The following is an 18,380-nucleotide window of genomic DNA, read 5'->3' as shown; positions in this document are numbered from 1 at the left end:
TGGGCCTTCAGCCAGTGGGGTAACATACTCATTTCCATGATCTTAGGTTTTAAAGGTTCAAGGTGTGGCATCTGAATCATCCACTATTACATCATTAATAATAAAAAACAGCACTCTCCATTCAGCCTCATTCATTATCTCAGAAATAACTCATCTCCTAGGTATCACTTCCTTTCATTCGTTTCTTCATTTCCTCTTCATGACCATTCACTTTATCCCAGACCCCATGTCTATAATAAATAGTGAAGTTAAAATGTAAGTTATCCTATCCTTCCTGGTACTACAGAGTAAGGGATATGAATAACTAATAAAACAACTACAGAATTGCAAACTGAGACAAGTACTCTGAAGAAGCAAGAGGAACATGAGAGACTTCAAGAAACCCGAGAGACCTGGGCAGTGCTGGCCCACACCTTTGATCCCAGCACTTAGGCACAAAGAGCTCTAGGGTAGCCAGGGCTACACAGAAAAACCCTCTCTTGGGGAGAAAAATATGACAGGGATTTTGAAAATTTATCAATATTTAGTTCAGTTACAAGGATCAGTATGAACATTAACTGTGATTAAAAAAATAAAGACATTTAATCATTTAATTACTTTGTACATGAACATCTCCAAACAGCACTGTAGTGTCTCCAAAGCATCAGAGAAGACACAGGCTCCTGTCTTTTCCCCTCTCTGTCCTTGTACTTCTCACCTCACTGGTCCAAAGGCTCCAAAATGGAGGCAGTCAAGGCAAGAAGCAGAGGGTGAGATTTGCCTCTGAGCTTTGTACTCACTGGAGCACAATCCTTCCAGAAATCTTTCTAACTGATATCTCTTTATGTAGCATCACTCAGAACTGGATCATATGCCCATCTCTAAACCAACCCATATCCATGGAGAATGGGATTGCCATGCTTGCCTTAGAATAGCCACGCTTCATTTCCTAGCACAGGGGGAGGGAGCTCCCATTTTGAACAAGATACTGAACTTACAATGTTAAGGTTCTTTAAAGTCAATGAAAAGAGGAAATCGTTTATCAAGATTCTTAAAGTTAATGAAAAAGAGAAATGGTTCAGTAGAGAACAACAGTGGAGATAAAAATCCACAAGAGAATGAAGGGAGAGCAGAGATCAAGATATCATTCAAAAGTTTTAAGTTGGAGTAACTATAATAAGTAACTATAATAATTGTGACAAGAATAAACGAAAAGGGAATGTAAGAAGAAAAATCTAGTTTGTCAAAGAAACAGTAGTGGATTCTACTTTTTCTGCTTAGAGTGCGAGTTTCAGCCACTTTGGTAGAATCCAGCATCAGAAAATCTCAGGAAAAGGGCTGAACGTGAATGCAGACTTTGGAGTGCCTCACAATTAGAGGGGATTTGAAACCACAGGAAGAGAAAGAGTCATTAGGAGATAAGTAGGGAGGACAAGGCTGGAAGAATCCTGATGAGTAGTTACAACTGGAAGACAGTAAAAGAATGATGTCACCATAAAAGAAAAGGTGAGCTGGGATGTAGCTTGGTAGAAGAGTCCATGCCTGGCCTGTGAAGCCCCAGATTAGATCACTAACACAGAAAAAAAGGAGGGGGAAAACAATAATTACAGACAAGAGGCTATAGTGACAAAACAGCTAAGAAGAACAGTTTCCAAGAAATATCTTAGCTGACATTGTTGACTGCTATAGAGGTGTCAATGATGGCAAAGTACCTATGATAATGTTCACGGACAGAGGGAAAGAAACCAGAAAATAACTGTAGTGGGTTTGAGTACATTAACATATGCAACTTGTTAGTATCCTTTTTTTTTTTATTTATTCTTTTAAGAAATTTGGAAACATAGAGAAGGAAAATAAGTTAGTAAGTTGTACTGGAGGTAGAACAGAGTCAGTGTATACTGAATTCCTCAGTGGACTAGGAGGACCATGACTTAGAGGAGGAAAACTGAGGAACACAGATGGGGAAAACACAGAGAGGGTACAGGCCACAATAGGGGCAACAAGTATGTTCACGGGGATTATGAAGACAAAGGATATAAAGCATAAGATGAAGACATAAGAAATACGGCTAGTCAGGCAGTGGTGGTGCGCACCTTTAATCCCAGTACTTGGGAGGCAGAGGCAGGCAGATCTCTGTGAGTTTGAGGCCAGTCTAGTCTACAAAGTGAGGCCAGGATAGCCAGGGCTATGACACAGAGAAACCCTGTCTTTAAAAAAAAAAAAAAAAAAAAAAAAAAGCCTGTGAAATTGTCAGCATTGATAGTATGTGAGCCCACAAGTCCATCAGGCAGAGAGAAGACACAGCTCAGCACAGACACTCACCGAGGGATGCAAGGCAAGAACCCGGGAATGAAAGGCTCAACACAGAGGCAAGTCGTGGTAATAAGACACTGGCCAGATAATTAAAAATTGGTAATTAATTTTTTACTGGGCTGGAGTGCTGTCTCAACGGTTAAGAGTACCCATTGCTTTTCCAGAGGACTCCAGTTTAGTTTCCAACATTTACACGATCGCTCACAACCATCCATAACTCCAGTTCGGGGAGATCTGATGCCCTCTTCTGATCTCCTTGGGCACCAGGCACACAAGTAGCACACATACAGCAGACAAAATACTCATATACATAAAACAATCTAAAAAATTATTTTAAAATTAATTGGTAAACCTTTGGGAAGAGCACAAATAAGGGAACCACAGCCAAAAGAACATAGGGTGGGCATATGCAATGCCAGGCACACACTCATTCTCTAAAGAAATGGATACAACTCAAAATCTGCCATGAAAATTCCAAGGTAGATGCCAAGGAGAGCAGTTGTAGAACACACCCTTCTCTGTGGCTGATAATACATGTATACCCTTTGTGTACTGGCTAAGTCTCATCACATCATACACACTGAGAACAGTTCAAATAAAAGCATTACACGCAGTCGTATAAATGCATAAAATTCATACACGTGTAAATATAAATATGGGTCACTAAATGCAGATAGAAAACAACAAAAGTGCATGAGAAGAGAATGCAAGAACAGCAAAGCCAGTGTTCACTGGCTCAAGCAAACCAGTTTCTTGATAGTTTAACTCTTGTCAGTTCAATGTAAAGCTTACATTCAGGGAGAAAAGAGCAAAGAAGAGCACCCAGTTCACAGAGAAGCAATAAAACCAGATTACAGAAAGCTATAGAGCTTTTGAAATTCGCAAGGCTTTTTAAAACTTCCTTTCTACAGAAGCAAAACAGACTTGTCTGAGACTCCTGGTAATTCAGATTGCAGGTACACTTACAGGGGCCACTGGGGGGTGAAATCAGGTCACAAAAAGGCCAATGAAAATAACCGACCTGAAGAGGAAAGGGACTTTTAAAAGAAAGTAGCTATGAAAATATGAATCTGATAATGATCACCATACCAATTTTTGCATATCTTATATAGAACTTCACCTACATTATTATACATGGGCAATAAACAGCAGAAAATGAGTATGCGTGACCCACAGTTGGGTGTTAATCATGTTTAAGTAAAGGAACAAATTCTATTTCAGTAGCCATGTCAATTATATTTCTGTCATCTTTTTTCTTGATCTCAGAATAATTGACGTTTAACATCGGGGAAGAGATCTCTTCGTCCACAGAAATGTGTATGGAAGGACTTATTAAGCAACTAACCCAGGTAGGCAAGTAAACACTCTCATGAAGCAGCAACGTCACGTCAGCAGCAAGAGACATGATGGGACACAAACACCTTAACAAAGACAAACAGGACAACAGGGAGGAAAGAGTATACTGTAGGAAGAAATGATGCAAGAATTTCCCTATAGGAAAAATTGATAGCAGAAAAGGACCCAGCATGGTGAGGTAACGACGATACTGATATCATTATTATGGGCAAGTGCTTATATATTTTTATTTGCTACTCACCTTTATGAAATTCACTGGACACCTATTATTGTTCCCAGTTCAAAAGGTTTCCCACAAGTCTATGACTCCAGGATGCTATTTCTTGAATGCCCTTTGGCAAAGAGCAGGATTATGTAATCACTGTGACTACACATCTGAAGCCTGCAGCAGTTAGGGAGGTGCAGAGTCGATACTTAGGACATCAAAAGTAAGTCATGCAAAGCAGACAGCAGCACTGAAGCCAGCCTCTATGCACAGAAATAGTCTCACTGTGTCAAGCTTCTCTTTGCATAAAACACTGACATTTTCCTGGTGTTGGGAAGCCTGGTGCTGGCTTCCAAAAGCTCTGGCGCCATACCCTGCTGTCACTGTAACAGCCCTCCAGTGAGCTATCAAAAACCCAGCTGGAACACTCCAACTACAGAAGTGTGCTTGCCATCAAATCACTAAATTGTAATATTTTATATTTATCTCTATTAATTTTAGCATATTGTATGAATGCTAATAAGATCTTACACTAACAAAGTCCAGTCATGGAGACGTCATCGTAAATCCACACATTGTCACAGCATCTCTTGAGGTATGGTTTGCTAAGAATGCCTAAATGCATGCTTCTCAAGTCAGGGTACCCTTCAACAAGAAAGTGGCATGAAGATGCTACTGTTTCTCCAAAATCTATTTCCAGAAGCAATGGCAAGAGACATGCAGAATATCATATTCATGCTGGAAATATTTTGGAATAAGACAAAGATTTAAAAAAATGAGTCTAGATGAAGAGGTGAGTTAGTTCACTGCTGGCTTGAGAAGCAAACAGTGAACCTGAGTACATTCTCAAGTCTCTACAACCGTATGAGGGGAGATCCTGAACTGACACCATAGCTATGTTCAGAGGCTGCACAGGAGAACCTGGGCTTCCTGAAAAACTTTGGCTTTGGAACGTGAGACCAAGGGAGATGGAGCTGTCTTGGAGGCCAGAGCCTCCTCTGTCAACAGCACTACCACAGGACAGCCAGAGCCTGAAGATTAAAGGCAGGAAGTGATTAAGGAGCAAAGGCTTGCTTGCTTGCAGCTTCTCCCTCCCCATGGGACAACCATCCTTCATTCTGCTATGAAAAGAAAGGATCAGATCAAGATTCTAATTAAATAAGTAAGATTGGATTTTAAAAAATTAAAGTCTTGTCAAACAAACAAGATAACAAGCAACATAATGGCATTCAGACTAGCCTTTCTCCTATCTTACCACAAACTATCTACGCAAGGCAACACTAACAGTCACCACCCCGAAGCAAGAATCAGAGCATCTGTCTCTATTTGAGAAATATGGATGATCTTATGACATTGTGGCAGTATAAAGATATCCTGACCTTTTTAAATGAATAAAATGGCTTGATACCTACATATTTCTCCATATCCATTCTTTTAAGAAGCTCTACTGCTCATCTTGCCTAATATGTTTCCCAGTATATAACGGACTAACAAGACTCCATCCAGACAATACAACAGCCTGACTGCATGACTGATTCCAGCAACCAGGGGAAGTCACAGCCCCTGCCAAAGGCCCATCGTCTTGGTCAACCTCATTACTCAGTCACCAGCTGTAGCTTCACTCTCTGAAGGACCAACTCCTGTAGCTTATTCTTGTTTCTCACTACTTACTACACGTGAGCGGTCACTTTATTCATTTTTACAAAAAAAGAGAAAATATGACCTGAGATCTGCTATTAAGTGTCTATACATACATACATACGTACATACATACATACACACCCACACACATATGATGGAGGAAACAGACTTCACAGAACAAGATAACATGGGTGAAAACTTCTATTTGAAAAAAAAACAAACAAACCAAAATTGACTCAACTGTAGCTTCACCAGCACCACACTGACCAGTGAGTAGAAGGAAGGACAAGAGTAACCTGAAGTACAAGTTTCTAGTTTCTCTGAAGACTCAGTTGTGTCATGTGAAGCTGGAAGCTAGCTTGTGAGAGGGCATGAGATGTTTTGCTGTGAGCTGTCTCATGCTAGGGGCATGACTTTGGCCAGCTGAAAACATTGTGGGTGGACTCTGAGGAGAAGAGATATATAGAAGCCCATGGACAGTAAGACAACCCTTTTCGGATTGACATTGCTGCATTAGCCTTCGTTCTTTGACATGACTTTGCAAAAGGAAATGCTCCAGAGAACTTCTCAGAGCAATCCAATAGTCTTTCAGCTTTCACTGACTTGTCCCAATCTGCTCACTCGTGTTGCTGTTTGGTGTTGGCATTTGGACTGGACTGCTGGTATCCGGAAAATGAAGAGTGGACTCATCCCAAGGAACTACTTCTAAAAAGGTCTACAACTCCCCCTTTTTAAAAACCTTCTTTTCCCCCTACTAGTGGGTTGGAAGAGAGGTAGAAACATTAAAAAAAAAAAAAAAAAAAAAAAAAAAAAACCCTAATAAAGTAGGTTTGTTGAAAAATCTAAGCCTACAGTAACCTTTCCTCAAGCCAATTAGGGAAAATGTTCAGGCCAATGGCAACCCATCCATGCTGCTCACCTGGAAAATGCAGCCCCCAACACAAAAGCAGCATACTCCTTCACCAGGGGTTCTGTGCTGTTGAGGCCATTAATCACCACCTGAAGGCCACCGAAGGACAGCAGGTCCTGTGCATTATCCATCTGCAACAAAGGCATTGCTTAGCTCAGGACAGCCATCAGGGAAGAGAGGCCTGTTCGGACATCGTTTCTTTAATGACTACAAAAAAACAAATGTAAAGGACATGCGAAAAGCGACAGTGGCCTTTCTGAGTAACTGCAAAGGAGGCATTAAAACAGCCTAAGTTTTAAAGTAATCTTACATCTGAGAACTTCTCATTCACATAGCGCCATTTAAAAGCACCTGCGTAGGATTCGGCGGAAATGGCACCTAGCTATTGCTCATGCCAAGGATGTCTCAGAGAATTCTAATGCTGCAATGAGTCACAAAGCTTACTCCAAACATGCAAGCTGTTAACACAAAGAATCTGGCATCATGGCACAACTAAACAGAGCCATACTTCCTGTGGATGTCCAAAGACAATGGGAGCAGAAAAAAAAAAAACTGACTTTTTATTAGAACCAGGGACAAGAAAATGAGTCTTCCTAATGTGGCAGGTTTTGGCTGTGGTGCGGTGCAGTGCGGTGCGGTGCGGTGCGGTGCGATGCAATGTGGTGTGTGTGTGTATGTGGTGTGTGTATGTGTGTGTTGGGGGTGGGAGATGTGCTACAAGTGTGCTAAGAGAAAAGTAACAATATTACCCCTTTTTTGATAAGGTTGGCTGAATCAGGACACTTTTAATAAAATCTATACAAAAGTCAGTTTCCCAAAGGCTTTGGCCTAGGTCTGTTTTACTAACTAGGGTTATATGCCAGTAGTGCAGAATATTTTTATCATCATATAATAACTGATAAGCTGAATAACTTCAAACAATGAACCCAAGTGATTGTAAAAAAAATTGCAAAAAAAAACCTTACAATGAAATCAATACTAAATTATTACATTGATGTCTTATCATATATCCTAGTTTGAGGTGTAATGGTTATGCTGATTTTTGTGGCACTTAAACTATTAGTTTAAATTGCTATTAAATTACCATTTTACTATCACTGGCCCCAAAAGGTGACCTCTTGCCCTTTTGGTGCCACTACACAGCAAATAAAAAAGTGTCAGAAGCTAAAGCCCAGCAGCACTGTTATGGATGCTGATCTTTCCCCTAGAACTCAGGGTCCTGACTCTCCTTGCTTCTGCCTCCAAACCAGAAAGTAGGTTCTGAGAGAAACAGCAAGTATAAAGTGTATTATCTGACTCTGCCCATGCTTGGGGTGGACCTGGCCTATTTCTAGCACTTGGACAATTACAGTCATACATTTTGATGGAACTGCCAAAAGAGCAGGCTTTCTCATAACTGTTGCAGTCCAGTGACTAGAAGAATGATTAGCATAGAGTTAGGTGTTCCGTGATTTTTTTTTGTTGTTGGTGGTGGTTTTCTGAGCCAAGTCTGTGTAGACTTGGCTGTCCTGTCCTTGATTTGTAGACCAGGCTGGGCTTGAAATCACAGAGATCTGCCTGCCTCTGTCTCTCTGAGTGCTGGGATTACAGGCATGTAGCTATCATGCCTGGCTCAGTGTTCAATGATTAATCCTTGAATTGAGGAATAGAAATTTGAACTATTCCCAAAAGAAAATGATCTGTAAATTAAAAACAAACACAAACAAAAAACCCAAGGTATTTGTACTGACAAAGTGTGTGGCCCTATTACCTCAGGCTAAGAATGTATCCATCCAGTATAAAGTCTGGTTGCCACAGGATGGCCAAGAGCTAGGGTTTCTCTGTCTCAACCCGTCCCTATGCAAGGACGACTACAGAGCCAAAGCCCAGCTAAAAAGGAAGACTCAGGCCGGGGCACCCTGCTGATACATCTTCCTTCTTCACACATTTGGCCTTAACAACTCACATCTATCTTCTGACCCTCCTTGTTCCAGGTTTCCAAGATCCAGACTCATTACTCAGCATCCCATCAAGTCCCATAGGAATGGCCACTTACCAAAACCTGGCAGAGCTGTTGGCCTTTCTGTTGACCCCAAAGCAACACAGCCAGAGTCACCAAGGGACTGTTCTGGCTTCTGCTTTCTATATGACATCAATTCCATGAGATACAAATTGCTGCTATTTCCGTAAATATTTCGAAGGTGTTCTATCATTATCTGACTGACAATGAGAAAGAAAAGGTTTATCCTTTTCTTTCTGTGGTTTCTTTTCTGTGGTTCTCCCCAGAGCCACACAGATGGCAAGTTGAGAGGCAGAAATTTTCTCAGGCTACTTTCAGGATGGGGCAAAACCAGTGGAAAGGTGTGTAGGGAGAGAAACCATCAGGAAGGAGATGGAGGGAACTAAGCCAACACCAGGAAAAATTCAGAGCACACAAGATGATGAAAGAACAGGAATCTGAGAAGGAAAGATGTGGGTAAATAATTGAGGAGTCACACGAAAAAAGCAGATAGTCTGCCCAGGGCAGAGGGGCCACACAGAGGCCTTTTTCATAAATAACTCACAAACTGTTTTCTATACACAAGGTTTTGCTTTTCACATATCCTGTTTTAATAATTAAAATATGGCTGCAAGGAATCCTTTGGCAGACCCAGTTCAGGTCCTTGAAGCCCATGGCTTTTTAAACCTCTATTCAGTGAATTTAGAGTGGGAATCAACTGAAAGTCCTGGCTGGAAAAGTTCTATTTGCCTCAAAGTTAGCATTACATCACCCAAGTCTCCATCATAACTGGAAAGCAGGCTGAGCTGTGTATCCTGGAATCTCCATGAGAAATCACAATTTACCAGGGTCACATGGCACTTTAATGCCCAGCCCCAGTCAATGGCCCAGAACACTGAGGGCACTTTTGCCAACAGAGGAAACCAATGGAATGACCAATGGAATGTTTCTGTGATGACCTCTGGCTGAGTCTGGTGATGCCCAACGAAGTGTAAAAGTGGAATGGGATGCCACCCTGAGGATGACACTGGCAGATGGGACCTGCAGGGGGATATTTTGCTGGGTCACTACTGGCTTACCCTTTGTGTAACTCATCCCCTCCCAAGCATGATAAGCTTTCTAGTGATTTTAGCCTTTCATGTTAACAAAAGCAAAGACCCTTTGGAAAGCTGATACCTAAATATCTACCCAAGTGCGTTAAAAGTGAAAGAGTAATAAAAACTGCTAACATCAAAAGAAGACTGAGCTGGTCAATAACCCCTACAAGCCTTGATCACTTAAATATCTCTAATGGAAAAGCTGGGGGTGAGGCCTTTTCACCCCAAAGGAAGGACTAGGAAGAGGAAACAGAACTTAGGTTCATTTTTTCCCATCTCGTAAGAAGGTCACAGTCTTGCTATTTGGGGTCTGAGAAAAAGTTCTGAACAGATAGCACACACACATTCACCACAGATGCTATCAAAACCCCAAATGAAGAAAATAATGTCTCTTAGCCTCATTTCTAGAGAACAAGGACACTGTCATGTGTGTCTGTGGAACACTGGGCTATATTCTGCTGGGTAAGGATCTCAAACAAGCCTTTGATTATGACTGTACAGACCTTGGGCCACCATTCCAACTGTCTCCTTTCTGGGCTCTGTTCCCACCAAAGCTCCCTCCTCTGGTCAGATTCTCAACACAACAGTTGGAGGGGCTGTTTTCACAGTGTCCTCTGTCCTCTGCGCTCCAGTGCCACTCTTCCATAGCTGGTGAGGACCCACGGTCTCTTCCTTTTCTTTCAGCTCCAGTCAGGGTTGCCTTGTAGTTCCTCAAATATACTAGGCATGTTCCCACCTCCTGTCCATTAATTTCTATACTCTTCTTTTTATTTTTTTCATAATATTTATTACCTTTCAAACAAATTATCTGGTAAATATGCCTATCTGCCTGTTAGAAAGTAAGCTTCAAATTTGTCCATAAATGTATCTCAAGTGCCTGAGACTCAGCAGACACTCCATAAATTCGCTTGTTAAAAATGTTGAATAAATGAATGGTGTGCCTTAGCTCTTCTTTACCTCTATCTTTTGATCTTCATGTAAAAGATACCAGTGTTCTGTGAGACGTACACTGGTCAAAGTCTAAAAGTTTAGAATTCAGGATTAGATTGAACTTTTTACAAATCCTCATTCTCATTCATCAGCTGGTTGGTCCTCAGTCAACACCATCTCTTTGAGCTCCACTGTCCTCAACTGAAAAGTGGGAACAGCCAGGCGGGCAGGGTGAAATGTGCTACAATTCCCCTGTTCAGGAGGAGCCTGAGGTGAGATGACCCACAGGAACCCAGAATTTGAGAGCACCCTGGATAACAATATAGAGAGGCCCTAACTCAAAAACAAACAAAAAATACACAAGAAAAAAATGAGACTAATAGTGGCATCTACTCATAGGCACCTAGGGGAATAATATACACAAAGGGCTTGAAGCAGCAGGTAGTACCGAGTGTTCAATATTCGCTATTAGATGTTTGAATGGCTACTTTCTCACTTCAAACTCTCCATTCTTGGGATGAAAGGCACAACCACCAAGAGTACGAGGACACCCCAGCTCTGCCTCCCAGATTCCCGGAGTCCCACTGTGTCTGTGCTGCAGTCACTCCAGGCCTTTCACTTTACCAAGCTCGTCTCTGCCCTTGAGTCTATGCTTGTAACTTACTCTGCCTGGAAAGTTCCAAGTCAAGGACTGACAAACTTTTCTAAAGTTCCTAACAGTAAGTAAATTTTCTCCAAGTTGCTTTTTTTCCCTTTTTCTTTGATTCTTTGTTTTTGAGACAGGGTCTTTCTGTGTAGCCGTGGCTGTTTGGGAGCTCACTACATAGACCAGTCTGGCCTTGAATTTATAGAGATCCGCCTGCCTCTAACTTCCAAGTGCTGGGATTAAAGGTGTGTGCCACCGTGTCCAGCCTCAAACTAAATTTAAATAAATAGATAAAGTAGTTTTATTATTTTTTGAGAAATATATATATACACACACACACAATGTTCTTTGACCACACTAGCTCCTCTTCTCCCCCAACTGCTCCCGCATTCACTCCCACTTCTCCCAATTCCATGTCCTTAAAAAAAACCTCCTGAGTCTAATTTGTGTTGCTCATGGATGCACAGGTGGGGCCCATCCATTGGAGCACTGGTCAACCACGAGGGACCATGCCCGTAAAGAAAACTTCCTCCCCCTCTCTCAGCAGCCATCCATGATCAATAGCTTCTCAGCTAGGGGTGGGCTTGTGCAGGCAGCCACAGCGGCTGTGAGCTCATGAGTGTGAGTACAGTGTCCTGTTATGTCCAAAGGCCACTGTCACTCCCGCTCCCTCTGACTTCCTGCTCTCATGGTATTTTTGTCACCTCTTCCACAACATTTCCTGAGTGTTGTGGGGAAGGTGAGGAGAACACAGGTGATATGAAGGGGGAAAGGGGAATAACGGTGGGAAGAAAATTTAAGTACCAAATGCTTCTGACTTTGTAAACATGGTCTCTGTACAACTATTCAACTGTACTACTATAGTATAAAATAATCATAAATACTATGTCAACAAATGGGCGTAGCTATCACAATACAATATGAATCACAAATACAGATACTGCTCCAGACTAGGTCCATGGGCAACAGCTACCCATCACCTCTTTAAGAGTTTCTCTATTTCATCTAGCCAATTTCTATCCCTCCTTGAATACTCGGGCCTACACAACACATCCTCTGAGAAGCCATCTTATATGGACTCTAGTCAATTAGTTCTAAGTTCCCCTGTAATATATCACCCCATATCACCCTTTGAAGCCCTTATTACAATCGTCAGTTAGCTCATTATTTGCTAATCTGTTCAGCTGTTCATTATATGTGCTCCCCCTTCCAGACCGTAAGTGGCACGAGACTACGGTTATTTTGTCTTAATGTTAAAAACAAACAAAACAAAACAAAACGGCTAATAATTCAAGCACAAAAAAACGTTTGTTCTGGCCTCTAAGAACATATCTAAGTAAGTACACAGGCACTGGCCTATATTAAAATGTCTGTGCCATGGAAAAGAAGTAAAACTGTTGATGCTGTTTTCTCAGTTTTTAGGATAGTGGTTTATGTTTGGAGCTATTGATTAAAAAGTCAGATTTACGGCCAAGGAAATACAATACCTGATGGACATAGTACTCAAGGTCAAAGAGTGCAGCCACTTTCTCTTCTAGGCTAGAGCTGGAGCTGTTGAACTTGTTTATCAGCCGAACCATAATCTGCATGTCAGTCTCCAGAACAACATTCAGCTCATCAAATTCCTTCTTCAGCTCCTCGATGGGGCGGAAGAACTGCTTTACTGTGGCCTGTCTTGCCTACAGAGAACAGCAAAGTCATGATTAGTCCAAGGGGCTAGAGCTGCCTCCCTAAAATGCAAATAGTCTGCCACGGATACCCCTCCTTACAGAACTGCCATTCCAAGATCGGGGATCAAATCTGTTAGAACAGAAGCATTGCTACTTTCCAAGAGACTCAGAGAAAAAGCCACCAGGGTCTACCCACACAGGGCTCTGCTCCAAAAACATACCTAGGACTTTTCTAGTCATGCTTATTCAGGTCTGGAAGAACTAAGTATTCTTGGCGCAACCACTGAGGTGAGGGAAAGCAGGACAAACTCACTTTTAACCTCTAACATCACAGGACAGCTGATGGAGAAGGTAAGAGGATCCACACATGGATCTAACTTCCACAATCAGAACTGTGCAACAATCACACTCCTGGTCTTGTACTGCCCAACCCAGTCATGGTGCAGGGAAAACTGGATGGGGAAAACTGTGGGGAAGAGCTGTCAGAGCAAAAGCGATTTGCCAATGAAAATTAAATCACTGTCATTACTGTCAATCCAACCACAGGTGTACAGTTTGTTCAACTGTTTGAAATGGCTAAATTACTGTATGTACTATACTCAAATCTCAAACAGTTCTGTCTCAATCCTCTCTACCCCACACACATGTAAAGGTTTTTAAAATGAAGTTATGCTGGAGGTGAATAGAAGATTTTAATGGGGTATTTTATACATGTGGCCCTCTGCTTTCTTCCCAATTTTAGTGGATAGTGCTTACAGAGAATCTGAAAGGTTGTGGTGGTTTATGTATCTATCTTACAAGAAGAGTTAAAAGGCATGGGTATTTATAAAAAGCAGGGTGATGAGCAGTTGTCAGCACCTAATTATTCATCTATTACCTACGGTTTCTCTCCCTGGCGTAAGTATTCTATAGAAACACCAACCAACAGTATGAATCACCCTCTCTTAAAAAAGATGCTTCAGCCGAGTTATCTCAGCTCTGTGGTCCCACACTCCAACTCTGGGCTAAAGCCCTGTGAAAGGCTCCTGCAAGTCTCGGGCAGAGGTCTACGAATGGGGAACAAAGCCAGCAAGGAAGTCTGAGCTGTCTAAGTCACTTCTCAGAGCCAGGAACAATGGAAACAATAGACAAGGAAGCACAACAAACACACGTGACTTCTCAGGTGGGATCTCTGTGAGTTCAAGGCCAGCCTGGTATACATAATGAGTTCTAGGACAGCCAGAGCTACATTGTGAGAACCTGTCTTGAAAAAGAAAAACAAAGTGACTTCTGCCTCACAAAAATAATGATTCCTGGTTCTAAAGAAAGCCTGTTTAAAAAAAAGAAAATTTAATCTGAAATAATAAACTCATAGGAAATTACAAGAATAGAGTATTCATGTACCCTTTAGCCAGCTTCCCCCAATAGTAACATCTTATATAATGATAACATCAACAGCAAGAAAAGAACACAGGTCAACAGGTCTTATAATCTAAGTCTTAAATAGATCTTATACTACAAGATCTATTACATTATGTCCCTTTTACATATACATGTTTGCATGTACAGCTGTATCATTCTATAAAGTTTTGTACAGGTTACAGACTTATGTAGCTGTCAGTACAATCAAACTATAGAGCTGCTCTACCCCTACGAGGAACCCACGGTACAAGCTCTTTATAGCTTCGTCTCGTGCTCCCACTGAGTCCCATCCCGAAGCCCTGATAACCACTGATTTTTTTTTCTCCAGCTCTATAATTCTGACATTTGGGGAATGTTATATAAATGGAACCACACAGATTGGCTTTTTTAAGATTGGCATTTTTTTCCACTAAGCATTATGCCCTTGAGATCTACCCAAGTTACTGCACACTTCAAGTGTTCATTTCTTTTCACTGCTGAGTATTTCATCACATCTGTACAGTTTGCTTAATCATTTACCTGCTTATGAGCATCTGAACTGTTTCTAGGTTTTGGCCATTATGGTACCTCTGCTCAGCAGGAGAGATGGTTCAGATGGTTAAAAAAAAAAATGCCACACAAGCCTGACAGGCTGAGTCCGATCCTGAACTCGGGGGGAAGCAGGGAAGCAGTTCCCGAAGGGCTGCGCGCTGAGCTCCACATGCGCTGCGGCATTGCACACCTGCACTCTCTCGCACGTCATGTACACGACAGGTGAGTAAGTAAACAGAACCGACAGAAACACGTGATACCTTTGTTTAAAGTATATATACAGATCTTCGTTTAAACATACATCTTATTTTTCTACGGTAAACACAGATAAGCACAACTGCTGGGTTATATGGTAAATACATGTTATTTCTTTAAATCTGACAAACTTTCCCAGAGGATCTGTACCATTTTACATTCCAATAAACTATGTATGAAATAGTCCAGTTGAAGCATATCTTCACCAGCATCTAGTACTATCATCATTTTTTATCTCTTAAGAAATATTTACCAATATCTCTATAGATTTAATTTGCATTTCTATAATGGCTAATGATGCTAAGCAGGTTTTCATGGCTTATCTGCCACCCACATATTCTCTTTGGCAAAATGTTTCTTTTTTCATTTTTTTACTTTTTTTTTTAATTTTTCACTTTCTAAGTGGTTTGTTTATAACTATCGGAACTTTGAGGGTTGTTTATATACTCTAGGTAAAGTTCCTAGGTGGGGCTGAGTGTATAATTTAAATGGTAGGAAGGACACTTGCATGGGAACAACACAGGGCTCCAGGGCCAGGCCCACCGCACTGAAAGCACATCTACTTTGCTAGATAGGGACAGGCCGCCCTTCACACCCATGGGTGCTCACATTCCAGCTGCCACAGTATATCAGCTGCAACTATCCTAAGTAGTCATTTTTTAAGGCTGAGGAGACAGTTCAGTGGGGAGAGCACTTGCCTAATGTGCACAAAGCCCTGGGTCTGATCCCTAGCATCAAATACATTAGGTGTGGTAGCATATACCTGTAATCCTAACATTCAGAAGTGTAGCCAGCAGGATCAGGATTCAAAGTCAGCCTCGGGTACATTTTGAGTTTGAGGCCAACTGAGATACATGAGAGTCTGTCTCAAATGTAAAAATGAGGGTTAGAGAAATGGCTCAGCAGTCAAGAGAATACAATGGCTGGACGTCGTATTAATCCTTTTAATTTTTTATTCCTCTGCTCAGGAGGCAGAGGCAGGGGAAGTCTGTAAGTTCAAGGCCAGCCTGGACTACACAGTAAGACAGTGTCTCAATAAGAAAGCACCTCATCAAGTGGCTCACAAGTGCCTCTGAGGCCAGTTCCAGCAGATCTGGTGCCCTCTTTTGGCCTCCATGGACTCCTGCACTCACATGGACAAACCCCACACCTCCGCACAGACACAAAGACCCACAAAGACAGATCCCCTCATAGACAAATTTTAAAATGTTTGTTTTAAATACAGTATTAATTATGCTGTTAGCTTTGGCAACAAGATCTAAGATGAAGACACACAAAGCAAAAGGCAGGCAGCTCTAGGGTGCTGATAATGCTGTCATTGTTTCTTCTGAACACAGATTACTAAGGTAAGGCAGGACTATTGGCACAATGCTGCAATCTCAGTGACACAAGAGACTAAAGAAGGTCACTTTTTTTTTTTTTTCCAGAGCTGAAGACTGAACCCAGCTCTTGCTAGGCAAGCACTCTACCACTGAGCTAAATTCCCCAACCCCAGGAAGGTCACTCTTAACTTCGAGGCTAGCAAACAGATTATAGAGTGAATTAAAAGATTCATGGGGCAACTTAATGAGACCCTGTTTCAAAATTAACAATGAAGCCAGAGGTGGTGGGTCATTCCAGCTCTTGAGAAGCTGAGCTGAAGAGTAGGAACTGATAGCTATCTGTGCTACACAGTGTGTTCCAAACCAGCCTGGACTATAAAGTGAGGCTCTACATTAATTAAGTAACATTAACAAATCCTTCAAAGAGGGCTAGACTGAGACACTGAGACATGCAAGATGTCTCAGTGGATAAAGGCGCTTGCCACCAAGTCTGATGAGTTCAATCCTCAGAGTCCAAGGAACCCACATGGTAGAAAGAGAAAATCAAATTTCCACTGTACATCAGTTGTCTGCTGCCTTACATACACACCCCTGCACACGCATGCATGTGCACACCCATTCTAAATCACTGGTTCTCAACCTTCTTAATGCTGTGACCCTTTAACACAGTTCTTCATGTTGTGGTGACCCCAACCATAAAATTATTTTGCTGCTACTTAACTGTGGTTTTGCTACTGTTATGAATCATAATGTAAATATCTGATATTTGGGATATCTGATATACAACCCCTGTGAAAAGGGGTTGTATTTGACCCCCAAAAGGATCACAATCTACATGTTAAGAGCTCTGCACTAAGTAAATGCATTTTAAAAATTTAAGAAGAGTTGAAGATGTAGCACATACAAGTATAAGGCCTTAGGTTTGATTTCTAGTACCAAAAAATAACTTAATAAGACAAATTCATAAAGTAACAGAAAGGATAAGTGACATTAGCAAAAGCCCTTCATGTCAGAGAAACTCAGAAAATTCACAACATTGAAAGCTCAATAGGTAAAATTCTAGAAGCTGATCCACATTTAGAAAGGAGTGCAACACTCTGCCATGTAAAGTGATTGCTTTATGCCAGGTTTTATGATTGAGAGCTGAGCGGGGTGGAGACTGCTCCGTTCTTTGGTAAGGTTTTTGTTTTTGTTTTTTGTTTTTTTTTTTAATCAAGATACAAAAGAAGTTAAATTTTCAATGTTTTTGATACTTTATAGTACTAAGTAAATATTGGTATTGCTACTTTTCATTTCTGTATACATTTATACCTCATAGGAATTGATAGCGTGTGTGAGGCCCTGGGTTCAATTCCCAGAACCTCATAAATTGGTGGCAGTAGCTCATTCCTGTAATTCCAGATCTCAGGAGGCAGACCCAGAGTTCAGTTGGCTATATGGAGCCTTAGGACCAAAAAAAAAAAAAAAAAAAAAAGCTTGTAACATTCAAAAAACTTCTGGGATTCTGATAGAAACTGCATTAAACATATAAACATATAAATTTTACAATGTTGAACCTTCCAATTCATCTACACAGCATGTCTACTTTTAAACTCTTTAGTTTAAATACATCATCAGTTATCAACCCTTGACTTTCAGTATAGATCTGAAATAGTTTAAGTTAGCCTGGGTGACTCCATTTTGAAATGAGGAGCCATCTTGACTGGGAGCTGAACTCAGGTACCAGGAAATATCACAGAATACACATGTGGCAGAAAACAAAGTTAACTTTCCTAGCAGCAGCCTCCAGGAAATATCACAGAATAAATACTTGATAGAAAATAGAGACAATCTCCCTGGCAACAATCAATGAGAATCGGTTGGGAAAATTCTCCCCAATGTTCCAGATGTAGTTTAGAAAAATAGCCATTTTAAGTTAGACTTCAGCTAGAAGGTCATCTCATCCCTCTGACTCTTACCCAATCCTGTAACGTCAAGGCATGAAACCCCCTGCTTGAAGTTGTTCCTTTAAAAACCCCGCTCACCCAGGGCTCGGAGTCCCACTTCTCTACTGCTGCATCAGTGAGACTTGGGTCCCGAGTTCGATCACTCTGGTAATAAAGCTCTCTTGCTTTTGCATTGAGTCGTCTGCTGGTGTTCTCTGAGG

General features: G+C 41.3%; 1 protein-coding gene across 2 annotated transcripts in view; it reads right to left on the bottom strand.

The window, feature by feature from the left end:
- The window catches only part of Sil1 (SIL1 nucleotide exchange factor), a 223,131-nt gene that overhangs the window by 47,317 nt on the left and 157,434 nt on the right, over window positions 1-18,380 (bottom strand). Inside the window, exons 7-8 of one of the 2 annotated variants that reach the window (XM_060377457.1) lie at window positions 12,543-12,734; window positions 6,414-6,535 (exon numbers count right to left, since the gene is read on the bottom strand). In XM_060377457.1, the coding sequence (XP_060233440.1) occupies window positions 6,414-6,535; window positions 12,543-12,734 (314 nt within the window). The remainder of the gene's footprint in view (window positions 1-6,413; window positions 6,536-12,542; window positions 12,735-18,380) is intronic. The other variant, XM_060377458.1, reaches the window with a different exon arrangement.

The sequence above is a fragment of the Meriones unguiculatus genome, chromosome 2 (assembly GCF_030254825.1).
Source record: "Meriones unguiculatus strain TT.TT164.6M chromosome 2, Bangor_MerUng_6.1, whole genome shotgun sequence".
NCBI lineage: Eukaryota > Metazoa > Chordata > Mammalia > Rodentia > Muridae > Meriones > Meriones unguiculatus.
This window is presented reverse-complemented; position numbering and strand designations above follow the sequence as displayed.